A 24,587-nucleotide genomic window follows, 5' to 3' on the forward strand; every position below is an offset into this window, starting at 1 on the left:
CACACACATCAGATATGATGATGATTCCTGAAAATCTTATCTCAGCATATAAAAGAAAAGGTTCTTCCAACCCCAAAGGATCAGCCACACACCCAGGTCCAATCATAACTTAGATCTTACCCAAAATACACGCTACAGCCAATTTTTATTAACTAAGCTAACATTTATTTAAAAAGAAAAGAGAGGGAATGTTGGTTAAAAGATCAATATACAGACAGACTTGAATTCAGTTCTTGAGGTTCAGACACAGCAGAGATGAGCTTGTAGTTGCCAAAAGTCCTTTTAGAAATAGTCCATAGGTTACAGTCCAATTTCCATATTCAGGGTCACTCCAGTCAGTGACTGGGGATCTTAATCCTTGTGGCTTAAGGTTTCCCCCTCTTGAAACCCAAAGCAGATCTGAGATGAAGCAGGATCGTGTCCCAGGGTTTTTATACATTTCCAGCAGCCTTTTGGCCTGAGCAAACAATGGGCTTAACTTTCCTTCTAAACATCCTGGCAATTATCACAGGGTCATTTATCCATTGAACTGTTCAGATACAGGTTACCACAACCTTCAAAGAGACACACAGACAATAACACTATTTCCCTCAAGTGTCTTCCTAAATGTTAATATTCCTTTTTTGATCTTTGAATCAAAGCTCTAGCAATAGACAAGACTTGTTTGCTGACATCCCAAGCCCTGAGCAAACACCTCCCCTTCTACCTCTAACAATGCGGCTGCATTTCAAAGCTCTGGTCATTTACAGATCTTCCTAACCAGTTTCTAAAGTTGGGTCCTGGGTCAGGCCAGTCTGTGAGTTAATTAACTCTTTCTGCCCTGTCATCCTTCAATGAGATATTCGATCAGATTCATGACATGGATGGCAGAGAGAGGCAGGCGGGGAGGAGGTGGGAGGGAGCAGTGCAAGGCTCGGGGCCAGCTGCATACGCTGCCCTGGGAGTCACTGGGAAATGCCTGGCAGCCAGCTGCCTTGCCCAGCTCCCCTGTGCCCACTGCGAGGAGCTGGCCCGTGCTGCTCTCCGGCGCCCGCTCTAACCACGTCCCTTTCCCTTTGCGCAGAGGAGCGGAATCCCTACAAAGAAGTTTACACGGAGATGTGGGTGGAGCCAGAAGCAGCCGCTTACCCCCCGCCTCCGCCAGCCAAAAAACCAAGGAAAAGCACAACGGAGAAGCCCAAGGTCAAGGAGATCATAGATGAGCGCACCCGAGGTAGCCGCCCGCCCGCTGAGGGAGGGCCTCTGGGGAGGGGTGGCTGGCTGGCCCCAGACAGGGCCACTCACCCCCACTGGCACCGAGCTCCGCTGGCCGCCGCTGCAGCTCCAGAACAGCATTTCCCATGGTGCTGCTGGCATCGTGAGAGCAGAGACACCCCGCTGGCCCAGGGAGGCTGCAGGGCTCTGTCTGCTGGCCCTGGGGAGCACTAGTCCCGCCCCCGGCCAGCCTGAGAACTAGAGCTGCCCAAGCCTAGCTCCCAAATTCCCCTTCTTGAGCTGCGGAGAGCCCCCCGAGTCAGGCCGCTGTGGGCCCCACCCTGCCCCTTCGGGCAGTTGGAATCTGGTTTTGAACCCCGAGCCCAGGGCAGCTCCAGCTTGTCCTGGACAGGGGCTGCCTCTGGACTTGGGTTAAACCCCACCCGAGACCTTCCCCGGCCTGAGAGCTCCTTTGCCATCCTCCTTCTCACTGGCTGGGCAAGGGAGGGGTGAGGAGAGAAGTGGGGGCTGCCACCCCACTGCAGAGTAATGGACCCCAAAGTAGCTCCTCTCTCCCCTCAGCCACCCAGGGGAGAGGAGACAGAGAGAACCGGCCACCGTGTCTGTGCTCACACCCTGCCCTGCCGCTGGAGGGCAGCACTGGCTCTTTGTGTAGCGCTGGCGACTGGTGCCCAACGGCCCCGGGCACTAAACCTCCTACCCAGAGGGCAGATGCAGCCTGGGCCTGGCCAGCCCCGATCGTTGGCCGAGTGCCATCTTCACACCCATTCCGCCCCTCGTGTCTCCGCAGAGACTGTCAGCAAGGGGGACTGCCCTGGGACCCCCCATCTCCCATGGGCCCCAGAGCAGACCCGTACGAGGGCCCGGATCCCACTTCTGCTCTTCCTGGCACCTCCCTGGGCACTGCCCCATCTCTGGGGACACTGTCATTTCCTCTGCATCCAGGACCCCGCGCCCTCAGGCAGTACGAGAAGGGGCTGGAATTCCCCCCCGCCCCATGGCAGGGTTGAGTGGCCGAGTCCTGGCTAGGGAAAGACCCTTCTCTCAGGCCCTGTAGCAACTCCCGCTCTTACCTTACGAGCTGCCCCCGGGCTGGCGCAGAGCATCCTGTGCCATTGTGTGTAACCCAGCCGCCCTCCAGGCCCCCCGTGACCTGCCTGACGACTTCTCCTTTCGCTTCCCCAGAGCGGCTTGTTTATGAGGTTCGCCAGAAATGCAGGAACATTGAAGGTGAGTGTGTGAGCAGGGAGGTGCCTAGCGCCTGCTGCCACCCCCAGACATCCCTAGAGAGGGGACGTCGGTCAGCCTCAGCCTCCCCCTTGCCCACACACCGTCCTGCCGCGTAGAGAGGGACTGTGGTGGCGGAGAGGCAGGAAGGGAGCCAGTTGGCAGAGACACCTCCTGGTTTGCACCTGACTGGCATGCAGCGGTGAGACTGTGGCCATCCTGGCGGGTGGAAGGGCTGTCCTGGGGACACCGCATGGGCCACTACCAGGAGTGGTCGCGTGTGTTGCATTCCCACACCGCTGGGATCATCGGGGAGCAATGCTGAGGCCAGTGGCACAGAGATGTGCTTAGAGACGGGAGACTGGGCTAGAAGGCAGTTGGCTCCATGCTACTCAGTGTCCTCAGCACTGGTCTGAATGAAAATCTCAGGTCCTTGCTGGTGAAGTTAGGGGATGGCGCAGCCGTTGGCAGGGGGTAACTAGCAAGCGGGTAAGCTGGGCCCGTTCAAACACGTGTGCAATACAGGCAATGCCAGGTTCTCCGGGTAGGAGCCAGGGGCGCAGAGTGGGGGGCCGTCAGGGCCTGGAAATGATAGTCACAGTGCGCGGTATGAGCGTTAGCAAGCCTTGGCTGTGTAACCAGGGGAGTAGCGAGGAGGAGCCCAGAGATCTTCCCTCTGTACACAACGTTGGGGAGACGCTGCTGGAATTCGGTGTCCCGTTCTGGGGGTCACACTTTTAAAAGGGTGCAGAAAAGAGGCGGCCAGGGCTGGAGTAAACGCTTGGAGCACTGTCTGTTTAGCTGAGCAGGGAGAAGATTGAGAGGTGTCTTGGTTACAGTGTGTAAGTGCTTTCCCAGGGAGAACTCACCATGTCCTAGGGGGCTTTCCGCTAGCGGAGACAGGCAGCTGAGAGCCAGAGGCTGGGAGCTGGAGCCAGCCATTCAAACGAGAAACAAGGTGCAAATCTGTAACAACGCGTGGGATTAACCCAGGGGTGGGCGGGACACGACACTCCCAAGGGCAGTGGGGGATTCTCCACCACTTGGCATCTCTAAATGCAGACCGGCTGCCTTGCTGGCACACACACATTACAGGGGGAACTGGCTGGTGTGCAGTGGCCTTGGATACGCACCCACCAGGCGGGGTGATCGAACCGTCCTTTCTGGCCTTGCACTCTGCAACTCTCATTTAGTTGACCTGAAAGAAGGGTACGCGCCTTGCTCCTGGCTCTGCATGGGGCTGATGGCTTGTTCTCGCAAAGGCAGAACAAGACCCAGTAGCTGGAAACTGAAGTGAGACAAATCCAGGCTAGGAATAAGGAGCAGAGTTTTAACAGGGAGAGGAGGGTAACGACCCACTGGAGCAAGCCACTAGCGGCTGTGGGGAATTTGCCGTCACTTGGACGCTTTAGCTTAGGCCCGGGGGTCTGTGGAACGGATGCGCTCTAACTCGTCTGGAGCTTGTGGGCTGGAGTCTCTGTCCGGTGTGATGCAGGATATCGAATGACTCTTCCGAGCCTTAACGTGTGTGGCCGTCCAGACTCCTCTTGTGGCTAGTGGGTGTGGAGTCTGCTGGGGCTCCCACTGACTCAGTTGGGAAGCCAGGCTGGCAATGCAGCATGGGATGGTTCCTGGGAGCTTGGGTGCTCTGGGCCAGGTAGTTGGGGCACAGAGTGAGGGGGAGGGGGTGGAGGTGAGGCTGAGAAGCCCCCATTGGATGTAACACTTGCCTTTTCTACTCTCCCCCTCCCCAGATATCTGCATTTCTTGTGGAAGCCTCAACGTTACCCTGGAACACCCTCTATTTATCGGCGGAATGTGCCAAAACTGCAAGGTATGGAGTGGGGGGAGCCTTCTTGTCTCTGTAGGCTGGCCTGGCCCCCAGCCTCCCTGAATGTTCCAGGCCAGACACGAGCAAAGCCGCATGTGCACTTTGATCGTCCAGTTCTGCACTGCAGAGGGGCGAGACCCGAGCTTCAGGCCTCAGCTGCAGCGAGGCCAGTGCCACCTGGGCCTCCCAAGCTAACATGAGGCCTCTCTCCCCCCGTGTGGGCACCTTCTTCGAGTGATGGTCCCTACTGTATTCTGCTGAGGTGTCACACGTGTGCCGTGTGCAAGTAGAAGTGTCTGTTGGTCAGTGCATGCGCCCTGGCTTCACCTCATGAGTTCATCCGAGGCGATAAAGGGTGGGGCGGACCAACTGCGTCTCCAGTTCCTTCTCACTGCTGCATGGTCCAAGCCCGAGCTGCTAGTGTCCTCTCGTCTCTGACCTACTGGAAAATAACAGTTCAGGATTAAGTAATAAAAAGGTAATAATTGGAGATATACCAATCTCCTAGAACTGGAAGGGACCTTGAAAGGTCATCAAGTCCAGCCCCCTGCCTTCACTAGCAGGATCAATTTTTGCCCCAGATCCCTAAGTGGCCCCCTCAAGGATTGAACTCACAACCCTGGGTTTAGCAGGCCAATGCTCAAACCACTGAGCTATCCCTCCCCCCATTATAGAGCGTTTTCTTCCAGTTTTTGCTGTTTTTAACATAGTGTTGTTTTTAGGAATAATTTTAGTAGAACTGAGGCCTTTGTGGAATCTGTTTACCGGTTCCCCCTCCCCAGCACCCACACGCAGAAAGTGGATTGTAACAAAGATGCCAGGATTCAAGATCTGCACCTCCTGCCCGTGTTCCTTCTCGGTCAGCAACAAGCAGCAGTGGTGCCGCTGCTGCTTGGGAGAGGCCCACATTGCATCCAGGAGCCGTATCTGCCAGTCCTTCCCACGCCGTACCCAAGAAGGCCAGGCTCTCTGCCTCAAGAAGGTCACCATGAATCCTTAATTGGAACCAGGCTGGAGAACTGCCCTGTACATTGGCCTGAGAAACCCAGGAGTGCGCCTCCCGCTATGGAGACAGAGTCCTGCTCCACCGGCACCACTGCTACGGACCATGTGCCAGGGCCTAGTTGGGAGGCAGGGAACCATGGTCCTGCTTTGAGCAGGGGATTGCACTAGATGACCTCCTGAGATCTCTTCCAACCCTAATCTTCTGTGATAAGCATGACAGTAATTCTTCCTCCAAGCCTAAGAAGGACGGCGTGCCTTCCACATGTACCAGCCACGGAGAAGCGGGGCGTTCCAAGGTGCACAAGCATGACAAAAAATCATGCAGACCAGCAGATCCGCCGGCACCGAGCACCCAGTCATGCACACTCTCAATGTCAGCCTCCCTTAAAACAAGGGCTCCATCGACTCCGGGACAGTCCTCACTCCAGTGCCGGTTCTGGCTGCGGAACGAGTACCGTTAACACCGGGGGGATTGGAGGAAGCACCAGAACCACATGAACTGTTTGCCCTAGGAGAACTGAGATCTCCATGCCTTCCTCTACCCTCTGCACCTAGGGAGGTCCGATCTCCTATCCAGGACTTACCGCAGTCAAGTCATGCTGTGACTCATCCTTCTACGGTTTTCACACTTCCACCGGCTCCAACGGTACCACCATTGGAACCGAGATCTGAGTTCTCATCATGGGAGGATTCCGACAGAACACAAGGACTTCACCCCATCCCTGCTCAGAGGGTCCTCGAGCAGGTACTCCAATCTGCTCAGTCCGGTTCCACCAGTACTGCCAGAGCAAGAGCATTTCCCATCGTCCTCTCCAGCCACTGCAGTAACCTCACTCCACCTCACCTCCAGATGACTTTTGGCAGTTCCCAGAACTCCTGTGAAGAGTGGCGGATGGCCTTCATATTCCACTGGAGGGAGTACGAGACAAGCAGCACCAGGTCCTGGACACCTTTCATTCCTTGGTGCCGATCAATGGTGCCATTCTCCAACCAGCTCAAATGGTTTGGCCTACCCTGCCCACTTGCACACCTACCTCCCAGGGGGCAGGGAAGAGATGCTACGTACCGGCCAAGGGGTCGGAGTTCCTTTTCTCACACCCCCAACCAGTTCCCTCTTGGTGCAAGCAGCAACAGAACAGTCCAGACAGCAACACCCACGCTCCACCCCGTCGGATAAGGAGGGCAAATGCTTAGATCTTCTGGGGCTCCAGGTCTTCTCTTGAGCTAGCCTCCAATTTCAAACTACCAGGCCTTGCTGGCCAAATCGGACTTCCTCGACGACGGAAAGTTGGAGGACTTCACTGAAAGGCGCCTCAGCAAGGTCGAGTATGGTTCCAGTCTATCCTGCAGGAGGGCAAACAGCGCTACCGTCAGCTCAAGACCCTGCGGATCCTCTTCACACTCCATGGCCACAGGCATTGTCATGCGGAGGGAATCGTGGCTCCGCAAATCCAGTTTCCCCAGGGAGGTGCAAAATACCATCGAGGAGCTCCCGTTCGATGAGTCACACTGGTTGAATCTGAAGACTGACAATTCCTTCCACTCCCTCGAGGATTCCAGAGTCACACTTTGATCGCTGGGTATCTGGTAACTTCTACCACCCACCACCTACTCAGGACTCCCCATTCTTCCACCAGAGACCATACGAACCTCCTCGGAAGTACCAGAAGACCCAACGATCCCGCCCTCCAGGCCCTCTTCCCAGATTTCAGCATCTCACATTCAGACCTCTCAGAAACAGTATTTCTGAGTGTCAACCACCGTGCCAACTGCCATGCAACTAATGCATCCCCTTTGGGTGAATCTAGCACTCTTCTTACCAGCATGGAGTGCAATAACAACAGACAGACTGGATGCCATCGGCTATGGCTATACAATCGAGTTCAGCACACTACCTCATCCACATCTCCCACCCCAATCCCTCCTCAGGGACCACTCTCACAACAGCATCCTTGCCTTAGAAGTGGCCACTTACTGCAAAGGGGAGTGAGAGAGCGCGTTCCCCCAAGCTATCGGGGCACGGGGTTCTATTCCACTTACTTCCTGGTAAGCAAGAAGAATGGCAGATGGAGACCAATCCTGGATCTCCATTGCCTCAACCACTTCACCTGCCAGCCAAGTTTCGTATGGTCGCTTTAGCGGCCATCATGCTGTCACTAGGAAAAGGCATGTGCTTTATGGCTCTCAATATGCAGAACACCTATTGTCACATAGACATTCATCCAACCCACAGAAAATTCCTGAGGTTCATGGTAGGCCCTCAGCATTTTCAGTACAGGGTTCTGCCATTTGGACTCACCACTGCTCCCCAAAGTTTTCTCTATCGTAGCGGCCCACCTCGGCGGTCCTGATATTCCCCATCTCGACTAGCAGAGCGCGATCCAGAGACGAGGCTTGAATCTCGACCTCCATGTTGCTCAGACTCCTTTCCTCCCTGGGAGTCAATGTCAACATCGAAAAATTAATTTTGATTCCCACACAGCCCCAAGACTTCATAGGGGTTTCCATCAGCTCGGTCACAGCCAGAGCATACCTAGCAAGGGACAGGTTCCAGCCTCTACAGGAACTCATTGACTGGATAGTCAACAGTCCATCTGTCCCGGTCAGGACTTGCTTATCCCTCCTTGGCCACATGGCATCCTATACATATATCACTGCCTTCGCTCACCTCCACCTTCACTGTCTGCAGATGTTGCTCCAGAGGGTTTACTCACTGTGATGGGGTGTACCTACCACATCCTGGCCCAGAACGGGTTAACTGTGCATTGCAGGATGAGAAGGCCATGCCCCTCCACCCCTGCTGGGCACGCTCAGCCTATAGGCAAGATACTAAAGCAGCTCTGCTCAGTCGAGGCAGGCTGCTGAACGGGAAGTGTGCAGATTGCAGCTCTCTCCCGGGAGCTGCTACCAGCCCAAACCACAGAGCCAACGCACGCCGAGCCCCAGACGGATTCTAGGGTGCTTGTGGAATCCAGAGAAGGGAGTCATCAGGAGGTGCACCAGCCGAGGACCCCAGAGACCCAGGGGGCACCTCTGAAGAAGACAGGGTAGGAAGCAGCCCGGGGGGGGAGAACTGGAGAACAGGTCAGTGTGTTTCAGGGGGATCCCCGCTGACTCAGTGGTGAGCACCCTCGCCACTGCCAGGGCCCTGGGCTGGGACTCAGAGGAGCAGGGAGGGCCCAGGTCCCCCTACCCCAGGCGCCACACACTCCTAGACCTGACACCCCGTGACGGGTTGTACCTACCCCACGAAACTGTCACACACTACGTGCCATGGGCTTTATGTTGTCAGTCCCCCCGAGGTGTTCTCTTCCGTCCAGTGAATGGACCCGCGGCAGGTCTGTACAGGGATCCCCATCCTCCCTGGACAGGACACATCCCTCACAGGATGGGGAGCGCACATGGCCCATCACATGACGCAAGGGACATGGACCCCTCGGGAATTCTGGAACTCCAGGCGGTACGGCAAGCGTGTCAAGCATTTCTCCCATCCATTCGCTCGCATCATGTTCTCATCGTGTTGGACACCACCATCTATTACATCACAGACCAGGGGGCAGGAGGTCAGTGTGCGGAAGCAGTCAGTCTGCGGGATTGGTGCATTGCCCACAAGAGCCTATTGTTGGCAGTCTATCTTCTGGGGATTCAGAACGTGATTGCAGACTCTCAGCCGAAGATTCATCTCCAATCACGAGTGGGAGATGCACGACTCTGTAGTAAACAACATCTTCAGCCAGTGGGGGACTCCCACCAGAGACCTCTTTGCCTTCCACAGCAACAACAACATGCAGCACGTACTGCTCAAGGCGATACCTCATCCTCCACTGGTCAGACCAGATCAACTACTACTCCCCCTCCTCCACTCCTCCCACCAGTCCTCCAAAAGATCAGGCAGGAGAGGACCCCATTCTGGCCACCCCAGTTTTGGTTTCCCAACCTTCTCCTTCTGTCAGCCCGTCCCTCACTTCCCCTACCCACAACACAACAGCAGGATCAGACATCCCAATCCACAGACACTTCACCTCAGAGCTTGGTATTTGGATGGGCATCTTCTCTAGAACGGGAGTGTTCGTAGGTGGGGCATGATAGCCTTTCGAGCAGCAGGAAGGAGTCCATGAGGCGTTCCTGTTGAGCCAAGGAGAATCACTTGGCCTTTTGGTCCCAGCAAAAGGGCTTTCACCTGAGGAAGGGGGCATTTCTCTTTTGGACAACCTCTTGTCCTTGAAGACATCAGGGCTCATCCTCAGTTCTCTCAAGGTTCATGTAGTGGCGATCAGCGCCTTCCACCGCCCCATGGAAGCACACTCCGTATTTACACATCCGTTGACTACCAGGTTTTGGAAAGGTCTCTTCAAGACTTTCCCACCCATCCAGCCTATCACCCCCCCAGTGGGACCTCAACCTCGTTCTAGCGGCGTTAATGAAACCGTCCTTCGAGCCTCTGGCTTCATGCTCTGTGTCCCTCCTTTCCATGAAAGTCTCCTTCCTAGTGGCTGTCACTTCGGCGAGAAGGGTAGGCGAACTGGGGGCCAAGATGGAGGACCCCCTCTTTCACCACGTTCCATAAGGACAAAGTCTTCCTGCGCCTGCACTCCCAAGTTTCTACCAAAGGTCATAGCTCAGTTTCATCTCAACCACCCCATACACTCACCTGCTTTCTTCCCAAAGCCTCACGCCTCGGCAGAGGAGCAGCACCTTCACTCCTTTGACGTCCGCAGGGCTCTGATCTTCTACCTGCCAAGGACGAGACCTATCAGGAGCTCCCCATGACCAGCATTTCTCAAACTGGGATCCAGGGAGTCCGCAGGCCCTGCTGATCAACTCCTCCCCCTCCCTCCCAGCGCATCGGGGGCCCGGGGCTAAGGCAGGCTCCCTACCTGCCTGGAAGGCTCATGGGCGGCCAGGGAGGCTCCGCACGCTGCCCCCGGCCACGTGCCGGCTCCGCAGCTCCCATAAGCTGGGAACCGTGACCGATGGGAGCTGTGGGGGCGGCGTGTGTGAGCACAAGGGCAGCACACAGGGCCTCCCTGGCCGCCCATGCATCTAGGGCAGTGGTTCCCAAACTTTAACATCCTGTGAACCCCTTTCATTAAAATGTCAAGTCTCAAGAACGCCCTCCTAAAAATGAATATTTCCAGGGATTTTTTCCTTTACCTGAGTATAAATTATAAAAGCAGTGAGCTTGGAAATACAACATTTGTTTTTATGACATGTTTATTACACACTATTTATTATTAATTATTATTGATCATTACAGTATTTTTATTACATTATGAAAACGGCAACACTCTGCCAAGATCTCACGTTCGTAGCTTGTATCACTTTGAATAAGCCTGTTACAAGACAAGGCTCCTATCTTTCATCAAGGAGGATCAGATGTGAAACAGCAGGAAGGGATTTAAGAAGCCAGCTCAAGAGTTCCTCCTACACCAGCATTCAGGTCTTGAGCAGTCCAGGCAAACAACGCACGTTACAACAAAGCTTAAACTTGTTCTTCATAATAATTTAAAAACAATCCTAGCTGCCTATTTAATTTTAAAAACAGCAACAACAAAAAATCCACCTCCCTTTCCATTTCTTATAAGGAGTCTTGAAGTTTAACTCTCCTCAGTGGGGTAGAGATGCTGGCTTTGATCTGCTTAGCTCTTGGAAGTCCAGAGGCTCCGGGCTGCTGCCCCCATGCTGCTTGGGGTCCCTGGGGACAGCTCTGTCCGCCATAGGGAATTTTTTCCCGGGAACCCCCTGTAACTTTTTACGAACCCCAGTTTGGGAACCACTGGTCTAGGGGCTGCGGGGACTTGGCAGCTGCTTCCTGGGAGCTGTGGTAAGTGCTACCAGGTCCCCGCACCCAAACTCCTTCCCAGAGCCTGCACTCCGCACACCCCAACCCCTCCCCCAGCCCTGAGCCCCCCACCTGCACCCCAACCCCCAGCCCCGAGCCTCCTCCTTCCCAGAGCCTGCACTCCACACCCCAACCCCTCCCCCAGCCCTGAGCCCCCCACCTGCACCCCAACCCCCTGCCCTGAGCCCCCTCCCACACCCAAACTCCTTCCCAGAGCCCGCACTCTGCACCCCCCACACCCCAACCCCTGGCCCAGCCTGGTGAGGGTGGGGGAGAGCAAGCAACAGAGGGAAGGGGGATGGAGCGAGTGGGGGCAGGGCCTCAGTGAAGGGGCAGGGCAGGGGGTCCCCAAAAAATGTTAAATCAAACGGAGGGTTCTGAGGTTGCTGATCTTTGAGAAGCGCTGCCCTAGACTGTTTATTGCAATAGCTGCGGGGCTCAAGGAGCAGGCAGGGTTGCCAAGCAGTTTTCGCGTTGTCTTACACTCTGCTCTCCACTGACGGGACTTGGAGTGAGAGCCCACACGGCGACGGCAGCACCCTCCCCGATGTACGTGGAGTTGGCTGCACCTTGGTGCGGGACTCTGCACGGCTGTCCTCCGTTCCTCCCTCCCCTCGGGATTCCACTGCCCGCCCTCCAGCCCCTCTGCTGCGCATCTGGGGGAGGAACTGAGGGCGTGGTCGCTCCCCCGCCCGTTATCACCTCAGACAAAACCATGAGGTGACGCAAGGGCGCACGCACCAACAGACACCTGCTTCCAAATGCTCCGGCTCCGGGCGCATGACGCATGCGTAACCCCTCAGTGAATGCAGGTAGGGACCACCCGTCTCGAAGAACCTCCAGTTACAGGTGAGTAACCTCCTCTTCTCCTGGGGTTCCATCCCTTTGCTGCCTTGAAGCATTTCCAGGTCCTTTTATCCCTCTGCTCGAAGCATTTCCCGTCGAGGCAGGCTCCCCGCAGCAGCCCAGCGCAGTCAGCTGCAGGGGTTCTGCTCCCTAGCCCGGCAGGGCAGCCCGAGGGTGGAGTACTCTGCACAGCGTCCCCATGGCCAGGTGCAGAGCCCTGCGTCTGTGCTGTGGGCCGACCCCCGGGGTGGAGGGGTGCGGAGGGGACGCAGTGTTCACGCCCCTCTCACTGCCCCCAGAACTGCTTCCTGGAGTGCGCGTACCAATATGACGACGATGGATATCAGTCGTACTGTACAATCTGCTGCGGCGGCCGTGAGGTGCTCATGTGTGGAAACAACAACTGCTGCAGGTGGGTGTGGGAGCCCGGGGCGCTCGGCCAGCTGCACCGGCTCTGGGCTTCCATCTGGGCTTGGGCAGGAACATCAGACAGCCACTGCCCTGGGAAGGAAGGGTCTCCAGGGCCCCCGCAGCCAGGCCAGTCAGGGGTGAGGGGACCGGAGAGGCCTTGGGGACATGTGGGATGGTGATGCCAGACCCCCTCCCAGACCTCCGGCTGTGTGCCAGCTGGCATGGGCCCTGAGCCCCAGTGGGCTCAGACTGGGACCTGTGGGTTGCCTTCCCAGCTCAGCATGGACCTGCCCCCTGCAGTTAGGGGACCGCAAGGGAGGGAGCGGGGAGGGGTCGCACTTGGCCCCCGCTGGTGACCTCTGCCCCTGCAGGCCATGGAGCTGAGGAGTGCCCCCACACACACACACACACCTCCCTGGAACAGGGGCAGGGGGGTAAATGGGCTGAAGTGTCTCCCCTTCCCCTTGGGTTTCAGGTGCTTCTGTGTGGAGTGCGTGGACCTGCTGGTGGGACCAGGTGCAGCCCAGGCAGCTATCAAAGAGGACCCCTGGAACTGCTACATGTGTGGCCACAAGGGCATCTACGGGCTGCTGAGGCGAAGAGATGACTGGCCCTCACGCCTCCAGATGTTCTTCGCCAATAACCATGACCAAGAATTTGTGAGTATGTGGCAGCGCTGCCCGGTTCCCCCGGGGGCTCGGCACAACAGCTCCAGAGTCACAGCAGTGCCTCACTTCTGGGGCAGCAGAGCAGAGCCTCTCCCAGCCCTGTGCCTGCTGCAGCTTGGTTCCCAGGGGCCGGGGCTGAACGCATCCAGCAGGGCTGCCTGTGCTGTCGCTGGGCTGCTGGCATTTGTATGCTTGGGTCCCAGATCATCCCAGGAATGCAGGACTGATGGGGACCTGCTAGGTCCTTGAGTCCAGGCCCTGCTATCGCAGGCAGCACCGTCACGTCTGTCGCTTCCTGAGCTCTCCGGAGGCCCTCAGCAAGCGTCTTCACCCTCCACTCCTCCTGCTGGGAGGCTGCTCTGGAGCCAGAGCAACCCACTTGTGCTGGCATTGTCCTTTAGCCTACCGAGCACTGCCCCCTCCCTGGGCTTCCCCCCAATGTGTGTGTATAGCCAGTGGTCAGTTCCCCGCTCAGCAAGCCCAGCCCCTCGCGTCTCCGCTCCTAGGGGAACGCATCGGGGAGGTCCCCGCGTCGCATGGAGCTCCAGCCACGGTTAGCTCCCCCCGTAAGAGCTGGGATGGGACCCATCCGGGAGCTGGGAGCCCAGTTCATGTCGGAGGAGACTGTCTAGGGGAGCACATCGGGGAGGTCCCCACGTTGCATGGAGCTCCAGCCACGGTTAGCTCCCTCCGTAAGAGCTGGGATGGGACCCATCCGGGAGCTGGGAGCCCAGTTCATGTCGGAGGAGACTGTCTAGGGGAGCACATCGGGGAGGTCCCCACGTTGCATGGAGCTCCAGCCATGGTTAGCTCCCCCCGTAAGAGCTGGGATGGGACCCATCCAGGAGCTGGGAGCCCAGTTCATGTCGGAGGAGACTGTCTAGGGGAGCACATCGGGGAGGTCCCCACGTTGCATGGAGCTCCAGCCACGGTTAGCTCCCCCCGTAAGAGCTGGGATGGGACCCATCCGGGAGCTGGGAGCCCAGTTCATGTCGGAGGAGACTGTCTAGGGGAGCACATCGGGGAGGTCCCCACGTCGCATGGCGCTCCAGCCACGGTTAGCTCCCCCCGTAAGAGCTGGGATGGGACCCATCTGGGAGCTGGGAGCCCAGTTCATGTCGGAGGAGACTGTCTAGGGGAGCACATCGGGGAGGTCCCCACGTTGCATGGAGCTCCAGCCACGGTTAGCTCCCCCCGTAAGAGCTGGGATGGGACCCATCCGGGAGCTGGGAGCCCAGTTCATGTCGGAGGAGACTGTCTAGGGGAGTATTTCTTGTGCCCCCATCTCTCATGCTGCGCTGTGTGTGTGTTTTTTAAGGACCCACCAAAGGTTTATCCACCGGTCCCAGCGGAGAAGAGGAAGCCCATCCGAGTGCTCTCTCTCTTCGATGGAATTGCCACAGGTGGGCTAACAAGAGGTAGCTGAGTGGCACTAGGGTTCTGCTGGCCGCCTCCATGCTTACCACACCCTACTACAGCCGCTCAGCGGCCGTGACCCGCCAGCACGGCCCAGCTCCCTTCCCAGCATGCAGAGGGCACGGGGGAGCATCAGGGCAGCGCGTGACCCAGCTGGTAGGTTCTCAGTAGCACAGTGCAGTCCTGGGTTCTAAACCTAGTGTGCAGGGCGGGTGTTTGGCCGAGGGCAGGATATTGCTCCACCTGTCTCGCAGCTCTGCTGGGCCCGCAGCCCCCGAGATCGTAGAACATCTCGCATCACCTGTGGCCAACAGTTTCAAACTAAGTCCCTGATTTTGGGTGCTCCCAACTCGAGACACTTTTGGCCTGGTTATTTGGAGGTGGCCCATTGTCCTGCCGGCCGTATTTCAAAGAGAGGTGAGCCCAGGTCCCCAGCAGGGGGCTGTGGAATTAGATTTGGGCTCTCCGCACCCTTGGGAGTAAGGAGCAAACTCGGGGGGGGGGGGTCCCCTGAATCCGTGGCCTCTGTAGTTTCCCATAGGGATGCTACGAGTGTCCTGACTGAACCAGGTAGCTTCAATAAGCAGCTGCTTGCATTCCTCTGTTTTGTGTCGGAGGGGCCAGTGGTCCTGCGTCGCTGCTTAGCGCTGAGCGGTCTCCTGGTGTGTCTGGTTTGGGATGATGTTGCCGATGGCGAGGGCTCCCTGGGGTGCTGTCCCCAGGGCCGTCCTGCATTCTGGACCTGACCCCTGCTCTGTATCCCGGCAGGTCTGCTGGTGCTGAAGGACCTGGGCATTCAGGTGGACCGCTACATCGCTTCTGAGGTTTGCGAAGACTCGATCACTGTGGGGATGGTGAGACACCAGGGCAAGATCATGTACGTCGGCGACGTCCGGAATGTCACCCAGAAACATGTACGTGAGGCTGCCATCTGCCTGCCCACTCCCCTCCCTACCCCGGCAGGCGTCCCGACTCAGCAACTGTGTCTCACGGGGGGGCAGCAGGCTGAACCCTTTCTAGATTCACAGAGTTTAAGGTCAGAAGGGACGTGTGGCGGTGTATGCACACCCCACCCCCTTTGGGGTGGCTCGTGGGCGTGGTGACACCGCAGTTACAGTCTGTCAGACTGGCCTGGGACTCAAGACAGTGCGGCTCAATGGCCAGAGTCAAAGTGGCTGTCCTCGAGCACAGGGCTGTGTGGCCTAGTGGCTAGTCATTAGAGTGGCGCTGAGGTTCCAGGCTTCACAGCCTAATCACCAAATCCGGGGGCTGCCACTGAAGTGGGGGTGGCGGCTGCGGTAGGGGGACCTGGGTCCACTCAACTCCACCAGGGCCCTAACAGTGGTGGAGTGCTCCGCCACTGGGTCAGCGGGAAATCCAGCCTCAACACTCTGACCTTACACAGGTGGGAGATACCACTCACTCCACCTCCCTAGGCCGCTTCCTGAAGCTGCAATCCATGTGCGTCGGGGTCTCCAGGCTCCTTGGCGCAGGGGACTCTGACTCCCACCAGTCGGCTGGGTCTCGGGATCTCCAGCTCCCACAGGCAAGGGCTGTAACGGCTCCTGGGCTGGAGCCTCCCCCAAGCGTCCTCCTTGGCGCTTGCAGTCAGCCTAGAGGGCAAGCTGGCGCTCTCCTTTATAGCATGCCTAACAGGGTCGAAGGGGCGGGACTTCCTCCACCCCTAGTGTGTGATTAACCCTTTCTCGCCTAGCGGGGGGTATGCACACCCCATCACAGGACCATTCGATGATGTAGTCTGGCCTCCTGTGTGTCACCAGCCGGTCAGTTTCACCCAGTTACCCCTGTACTGAGCTAACGCATCTCCCAGAAAGGCAGCCAGGCTGTGTCTGAATTCACCAAGTGGTGGAGAATCCACCACTTCCCTTGGGAGTGTCCCGCAATGGTTAGTCACCTGCACCGTTAACAAAAGGTGAGCGGTTTCTCATTGAATTTGTCTGGCGTCAGCTTCCAGCCATTGGTTCTTGTTCTGCCTGTCTCCACTAGAGGAAAGAGCCCTCTGGTACCTGCTATCATCTCCTGGGACAGTCCTTAGACACTGGGATCCGGTTACCTCTCAGGATCCCTTGGGCTCTAAATCGCGCACTAGGGGGTGTTTTCTCCAGCCCTGGAATCATTTTTGTGGCTCTTTTCTGTCCCCTCTGCAGTTTTTCAACATCTTTGTAAAATGTGGCCCCAGAACTGGAGTCCATATTCCAGCCTCGGTTTCCCCACCACCGCATACCAAGGGAGACTCGCCTCCTTTGCCCCCCATAACCTCTCACTGGCGTATCTCTGTGTTGCAGATACAGGAATGGGGCCCTTTTGACCTGGTGATTGGAGGGAGCCCATGTAATGACCTCTCCATTGTCAACCCTGCTAGGAAGGGTCTTTACGGTAGGTGTCCGAGCCGGCCACGCCTTCTCTCCTGCAGTCCCGTCTAGGCTGAGGCGGGCTGTCAGCAGCTCACCCATGTCTCTTCTCTCTTCCTGCTGCCCAGAGGGCACTGGACGGCTCTTCTTCGAGTTCTACCGCCTTCTCCACGAAGCCCGGCCCAAGGAGGGCGACGACCGGCCCTTCTTCTGGCTCTTCGAGAACGTGGTGGCCATGGGGGTGAGCGACAAGCGGGACATTTCACGCTTCCTAGAGGTGAGCACTGCCGTGGAAACCTGCTGGCCCTCCCCAGTTCACGTGAGGGTCGCCAGAGAGTCCTGAGCTCCCAGCAGGGTCTGGCTTTGGGTCTGGGGGGGCTTCCGTAGGCTGGTACCTGTCCGACGAGTCCTCAGTGCCCGTGTGTGTGACTGAACCCTGGCATGAGGGGCAAAGAGCCTGGGCCAGCCATGTGCCCAGGTGCCCTGGAGTGGTTAGCTGGGTGGGGCCCGCTGAAACATGACACCCGCCACCGAGATGGGTGGCAAAGAGCCACAATGGGCAGGGGAGGGTAGATGAGCCAGGAGGAAATGTCACCTCTGCTTGGCTCGACTCCCATGTCCAGTTCTGGTGCCCACAGATCCTGGGGCTGTGGCGACATTGGCGAGGGGTCCGAGAAGAGCCACAAGAATGATGAAGGGATTAGAAAAGCTGCCACATGGAGACATTGAACTCACCAGAGCAGGTTCAGGGGTGCCTGGGTCCCGGGCTGTAAGTACCTACAAGGGGCCCAGTGTTTGGGAACGGGCCCATCAGGCTGGCAGAGGAAGGGCCAACAGGAGCCAGACAGATCCAGACTGGCAGTAAGGTTATGTTTTTGACAGGGAGGGTAACTAAGCACTGGAACAATTTCCCAGGGCCGTGAGGGATTCTCCACCAGTGACGATTATCACTCAGTCGGGATGTTTAACTGAACTCCCGGCTGTAGTTCTGTAAGCGACTGTGTTGGGGACGTTCTCTGGCCCGTGCTGTACCGCGGTGTCAGAGGAGCTGAGCCCAATGGTCCCGTCTGGCCTGGGGACCTGTGAACGCTTGCGCTTACAGTGGTTTGTCAAAACTTTCAGGAGTCACTGGTGGGGCAAGGAGGGAGGGGGCAACCCTGCCTGGAGAGGATCCCCACCTGTGCCCTTTGGGAGGGTTGGCTGGATAGGAAGGGGGCCCGGTCAGGGCCACCCCTGGCCCCAGAACTGCAGGGGAGCCACCCTCCTCCCACTCTAGGAGCACTAGGAGCCAGAGGACGCTCCGGGGGAGAGAAGTTGCCAAAGCAGGGACCTGTGAACCTCTAGCCATTCCAAGAGCTTTCTGGACTTCTCTGCCCTCCAACCCGCCTCCTTGCCTCAGCGTCACTCCATCCATACCTGTTCCCCCTGCTGCCTTCCCTTCCACCCTGTCCCCTTCCCTTCGCATCCAGCTAACCCTCCCCCACCACCACTGCAGCACCCCCAGACCGTCACTGGGCTCTGGCTGCGACTGGCAGGGCCTGGTCTGGGGTGACTCAGGGGGCGGGTACATGGAGCCCAGTGTCTCTGGCACTGGCTGGGTCAGCTCTGCCCCGGGGTTTGGTTTAGAGGAGAAGGGGGCGGGGGCAGCTTTCCGTCTGCTCCACTGCTGCGAGCGTTGGGTGGCTGACCCCGAGCAGTGGGGCTGGGGTTCCTGGCACCGCGTGCACCGGAGGGCTGGGGGTGATGGGCATGGTGGCGTCTGAGCCCTGGCCCTGCAGGCCATGGGCAGTCAGTGCAGAACCTCTCTCCAGTGCCTTGCCCTGCCCCAGAGCAGGGCTGCTGAACGCAGTGCATGCAATGACCCGGTGTAACCACCAGAGGGCACTGGGGTCCCAGTGCCCTGCTGCCCAGCCGGCTGGGAGAGGGAGGAGCGGGCAGAGCTCGGGGGAGACGCTTCCAGTAGGGAGCTCCCCCGCCACACACACGCAAACTCAGGCAGGCTTCCTCCTTTCTCAGTTTCCTCCCATGACCCCTAGTTCCACCCTTCCCCCTCGGCTTAACGCCCTGCCCTGCTTTTAGTCAGCGGGTCCCTGCTGCCCCGAGCCAAGGCGGGCAGGTTTAGCCCTTACGCTCACCCCCACACCAGCCCTTGGCCCAGTTCTCTGGCTCTTCTCTGAGCTCTCTCCAGGTGGTCACTGGCTGGCTGGTAATGTGGCGCGCAGTGTCTGGAGCTCGCAATGCCTCTGAGTGCAGCTCTGGATCCCGCTGGCCAGATCCGCGGTCTGACTGCATAGCCAGCTCCTGCCTAATTCACTGTCAGCCCTGACTGAGAACATGGCACTCCTGACGCACAGACTCCCGCTCCCAGCCAAAGCTCTTGTGGGATATTTGCTCCTCAGACAGGCAGGTTTTTAGATCCTTGCATGTTTAAAGAGCAGTTTGTGTCCTTGCAGCACAGTTGTGTTGCAGAGCTGTCGCACCACTGCTTTGCAGCACATTTAGGTTCTTACAGTGCAGCGCAGTGACATTAGGATGCAGTGTTACAGCGCTGTCATAAAGCTCCGTTAGGGGCTGTGTTACCTGTGTTGGGGGTTGCAGTGCAGGGTTACAGCACTGTTATGGAGCTGTGTTCCGCTGTGATGCAGTGTTGCAGTACTGTTGTAGAGCTGTTACTTCAGTGTCATGGAACTGCTGGGAGGATGCAGTGTTACATCATTCTCTTGCAGCGGTTTTCAGGGGCTGGGATGCAATTTTACAAGCACTGTCATGGAGCTCTGTTTGGATACGTGATGCAGTGTTGCAGTAATCGTGTATGGGGTGTGTGGTGGGGTGTGTGGTGCAGTGTGGTAGTACAGTTGTAGAGCTGTGCTGGGATCTTCTATGCAGTGTTGCAGCACAGTCCTGGAGCTGTGTTGGGGGCTAGGATGCAATGTTCTTTGAGTGTTTGCTCGTGTCCGTTCCAATATAGTTGTGTGCATGTCACGGGCACCGTTGCCAGAAGTTTTTCCCCGAGTGATATCCGTCAGGTCGACTCTGGTGGCGCCTTCCTGGCATTGTATATAGGGACCTGCCGATCCACCGCCTCCTCAGGTCCCTCTTCTCGTCCATGACGGTCCCTGGAATGGCTTTGTTCTCGTGCTCTGCAAGTGATACTCCTTAGTGCTTTCCTGGAAGTAGATTGTAGACAGAGTGTAAAGCAAAGGAAACAAAAAGCCTCCAGTGGGAACTCTGAAGAGCTCAGTTCAGTGAAGGTAGGAAGCCTGGGCTCATCTTCCATCCAGCCTGGTCTTTGCCCTGAGCAAGTAGGGCTTAGGGAAAAGGCCAGCAATTGAATATCCTGATTGATGGGGGAAACTCTGACGCTTTAGGGTAGAAGTGAAGGTGGGCATTCAATATGATTGTCTGGCTACAACTGTATATGGGGGAGGAGAGGTCAGCTTGAGGGCTCCTAGTCACGGTTAGCAAATAGTTCGTTAGATTTGGGTACTTGTAAGCTCCCACCCTCGCCCCAGGGCATGCCTCGGACCCAGGGCTTCAAACGGCCCGGCAGCTGCCTGAACTGCCTGGGAGGGGCCATGTTGCGGATAAGTGCCGGACCTGTAAGAACTTTAAAGCCCAGGACTAAGAATGAAAGAAACACTGGACTCAAATTTCTCCTAATGGAGGTGGCACTTTGCCCTTCTTCGGAGCCCGACCTGGCATCGAGCCCCTCCTCCATCAGGAGTGCCCCAGCCTCATTTAGAGAGTCTCAGCGGGGTCCGGGATCCCCGGCACCAACTATATGGCACCAACAAACTGCTCCGGCCACCAAGAAGTCAACCCTGGCCGGTTGGCACCGCTCCCCATCACTGGTGCCGAAGAAAAAGAAGAAAGTCAGACTGGGGACGCTCGCCCCTGAGGAGAGCCCCAGAGAGAGAGATCCGTGCCGGGCCCCGCTCAGACGCTGTTGACTCCAGCCCCAGAAAGGGCCCTGTCGAGTCTGGTGCGTATGGAGGCCCTGCCTTCGGTGAGCCATAGAGGGGACTCAGCCCTGGCCATGCCAACTACACCAGAGGTATATGAAGCATCAAGAAGCCACTGTCCCTTCTAACGCCTTCCCTGAGCCAAGGCCCGTCAGGGACAGCCCCGGTACCGCAGAACCCGTCCGGTGGAGGCAAGTGCCCATCTTGGGCTAGCTGACAGTGCTGGAGAGACACCGCCCAGCATCTCGCTCATCCTCTTGGAGCTCCTCTCCCCGCCGGTGGCAGTCCTAACACCGATCGCACTCCACGAGATCGCAAGCCTCTTCAGCGGCATTCGTGGCTCCAGTCCCGATCCTGGGCAGTGACCTGTCTTCTGTCTACACGCTCATCATGCACTATACCATCACTCAGCAGGCCAGACATGATGAGCTTTTGGTACAGCAGAGTCCAATCTGTCTCAGCAAAACGCCAGTCCGACCACTTGACTGATTGCTTGGGAATCACCATCTCCATCGTCATGGAATGGACCCGAGCAAGCACTTGAAGAAGAAGAAGGGTCACCTGCCTCTCGTAACAGCTGTTCTTCGAGGTGTGTTGCTCATGTCCACTCCAAGACCCACCCGCCTGCCCCCTGTCAGAGTTCCGGCAAGAAACAACCGAGGAGGAAGCGGGTCGGCAGGTCATGGAATACCAGGGTTGGAAGGGACCTCAGGAGGTGTCTAGTCCAACTCCCTGCTCAAAGCAGGACCAATTCCCAACTAAATCATCCCAGCCAGCTCCCTATGTGCCATGTAGGTGCCACTCCAGGGGCACCAGAGTCAACCCAACGGATACCACTGGGGAAAAACTTCCAGCGATGGTGCACGCAATGTGCACAACTATATTGGACTGACAACAGCAAAACAAGAACAAACAGAAAGGTTGTAGGCTTTTTTACTTTTACATCATTATCGGATTGGGTGTTGCAGTTGCAGCATTGTGCGCTAGTTCTCAGGTCTAAATCAATATTGCAGCAATCTTGTGTAGCCTTGTTGGGGTCTGTGATCAGTGTTGCAGCACTGTTATAGAGCTGTGATGTGGGGCTAAGATGCAGTATTAGACCACTCCTTGTGTTCGGGGCTGGGATGCCGTGTTATAGCACTGTCATGGAGCTGTGTTGGGGTCTGTGTTGCAGTGTGGCAGCACTGTCATGGAGCTGTGTGTGTGGCGGGGGTGCAGTGTCACAGCACTGTCATGGAGCTGTGTGTGTGGCGGGGGTGCAGTGTCACAGCACTGTCATGGAGCTGTGTTTGTGGTGGGGGTGCAGTATCACAGCACTGTCGTAGAGCTGTGTTTGTGGCTGGGGTGCAGTGTCGCAGCACTGTCATGGAGCTGTGTTGGGGGCTGTGTTGCAGTGTGGCAGCACTGTCATGGAGCTGTGTTGGTGGCGGGGGTGCAGTGTCGCAGCACTGTCATGGAGCTGTGTGTGTGGCGGGGGTGCAGTGTGACAGCACTGTCATGGAGCTGTGTTGGTGGCGGGGGTGCAGTGTGACAGCACTGTCATGGAGCTGTGTGGGGGGCGGGGGTGCAGTGTGACAGCACTGTCATGGAGCTGTGTTTGGGGCGGGGGTGCAGTGTGGCAGCACTGTCATGGAGCTGTGTTGGGGCGGTGCAGTGTCGCAGCACTGTCATGGAGCTGTGTTGGGGCTGTGTTGCAGTGTCACAGCACTGTCATGGAGCTGTGTTGGGGCTGTTGCAGTGTGGCAGCACTGTCATGGAGCTGTGTTGGGGGCGGGGGTGCAGTGTCACAGCACTGTCATGGAGCTGTGTTGGGGTCTGTTGCAGTGTGGCAGCACTCTAATGGAGCTGTGTTTGTGGCGGGGGTGCAGTGTCGCAGCACTGTCATGGAGCTGTGTTTGTGGCGGGGGTGCAGTGTGGCAGCACTGTCATGGAGCTGTGTTGGGGGCTGTGTTGCAGTGTGGCAGCACTGTCATGGAGCTGTGTTGGGGGCGGGGGTGCAGTGTCACAGCACTGTCATGGAGCTGTGTTGGTGGCGGGGGTGCAGTGTCACAGCACTGTCATGGAGCTGTGTTGGTGGCGGGGGTGCAGTGTCGCAGCACTGTCATGGAGCTGTGTTGGGGGCTGTGTTGCAGTGTCACAGCACTGTCATGGAGCTGTGTTGGGGGCTGTTGCAGTGTGGCAGCACTGTCATGGAGCTGTGTTGGGGGCGGGGGTGCAGTGTCACAGCACTGTCATGGAGCTGTGTTGGGGTCTGTTGCAGTGTGGCAGCACTCTAATGGAGCTGTGTTTGTGGCGGGGGTGCAGTGTCGCAGCACTGTCATGGAGCTGTGTTGGGGTCTGTGATGTAGTACTGCAGCACTATCATAGAGGTGTGTTGGGAGCTGTTATGCGTGGTACAGCACTGTCATGGAGCTGTGTTTGTGGCGGGGGTGCAGTGTCACAGCACTGTCATGGAGCTGTGTTGGGGGCTGTTGCAGTGTGGCAGCACTGTCATGGAGCTGTGTTGGGGGCTGTGTTGCAGTGTGGCAGCACTGTCATGGAGCTGTGTTTGTGGCGGGGGTGCAGTGTCGCAGCACTGTCATGGAGCTGTGTTGGGGTCTGTGATGTAGTACTGCAGCACTATCATAGAGGTGTGTTGGGAGCTGTTATGCGTGGTACAGCACTGTCATGGAGCTGTGTTGGGGTCTGTGTTGCAGTGTGGCAGCACTGTCATGGAGCTGTGTTTGTGGCGGGGGTGCAGTGTGACAGCCCAGTCATGGAGCTGTGTTGGGGGCTGTGGTGTAGTACTGCAGCACTATCATAGAGGTGTGTTGGGAGCTGTTCTGCGTGGTACAGCACTGTCATGCAGTTGTGTTGGGTTGTGTGATGCACTGTCACAGCACTGTCCTGGAGCTGTGTTGGGGGCTGGGAGGCAGTGCTAGAGCAGTATCATTGAGCTGTCTTGGGGATTAGGGTGCAGGTTTGCAGCACTGTTGTGGAGCTGTTGGCGGGCTGATGCTGTGTTGCACCACTGTCATGCGGGTGTGTTCAGGAGCTGGGATCAGGGCCGGCTCCGGACACCAGCCTACCAAGCACGTGCTTGGGGCGGCACCTTGGGACGGGGCGGCACTTGGGGTTTGATTTTGGTTTTTTTTGGTTCGGCCGGGCAGCCCTGGGGGAGGCGGGGCTTGGGAGGCGTGGCACCGTACTGGGGACTTGGGCAGCGCGGCGCTTGGCGGGGGCAGGCTTCAGCGGCACGGTGCTCGGGGCGGGGACTTGGGCGACGCGGCGGCGGCGACACGGCGCTTCGGGGACTTAGGCGATGCTCGGGGCGAGGACTGGGCGACGCGGCGCTGCGAGCGGGGACTTGGGCGACGTGGCGCTCGGGCGAGACTGGGCGACGTGGGGCGAGGACTTAGCGTGGCGCTGGGGCGGGACTGGGGTGACGGCGCTCAGGGGTGGGGCGGCGTGGCCTTCGGGGCGAGGACTTGGCGCGTGGCCTCGCGGGGCGGGACTTGGGACGTGGCGCTGGGCGAGGACTTGGCGGCGGCGCTCGGGCGAGACTTAGGCGGCGTGGCGCTCGCGCGGACTTGGCGGCGTGGCGCTCGGGCGAGGACTTGCGGCGTGGCGCTCGGGCGAGGACAGGCGACGCTGAGTGGGACTTGGGCGACGTGGCGCTCGGGGGGCGGCGCTCTTTGTTTTCGCTTGGGGCTGCAAAAATGTTCGAGCCGGCCCTGGCTGGGATGCAGAATTGCAGCACTGTTGTGGAGCTGCATTGCAGTCTGGGATGCAGTCTTGATGGGTTCCCCCCAG

At 57.8% G+C, this 24,587-nt stretch overlaps 1 protein-coding gene across 6 annotated transcripts in view; it reads left to right on the forward strand.

Annotated features, from left to right (window-relative positions):
• DNMT3A (DNA methyltransferase 3 alpha) overlaps positions 1–24,587 on the forward strand; it is a 232,036-nt gene that overhangs the window by 183,433 nt on the left and 24,016 nt on the right. For all 6 annotated transcript variants that reach the window (XM_039528527.1, XM_039528526.1, XM_039528529.1 and 3 more), the window contains 9 exons: positions 1,064–1,213; positions 2,401–2,445; positions 4,197–4,276; positions 12,266–12,378; positions 12,853–13,036; positions 14,364–14,448; positions 15,230–15,375; positions 16,768–16,858; positions 16,962–17,110. In XM_039528527.1, the coding sequence (XP_039384461.1) occupies positions 1,064–1,213; positions 2,401–2,445; positions 4,197–4,276; positions 12,266–12,378; positions 12,853–13,036; positions 14,364–14,448; positions 15,230–15,375; positions 16,768–16,858; positions 16,962–17,110 (1,043 nt within the window). The remainder of the gene's footprint in view (positions 1–1,063; positions 1,214–2,400; positions 2,446–4,196; positions 4,277–12,265; positions 12,379–12,852; positions 13,037–14,363; positions 14,449–15,229; positions 15,376–16,767; positions 16,859–16,961; positions 17,111–24,587) is intronic.

The sequence above is a fragment of the Mauremys reevesii genome, linkage group 3, assembly GCF_016161935.1.
Source record: "Mauremys reevesii isolate NIE-2019 linkage group 3, ASM1616193v1, whole genome shotgun sequence".
NCBI lineage: Eukaryota > Metazoa > Chordata > Testudines > Geoemydidae > Mauremys > Mauremys reevesii.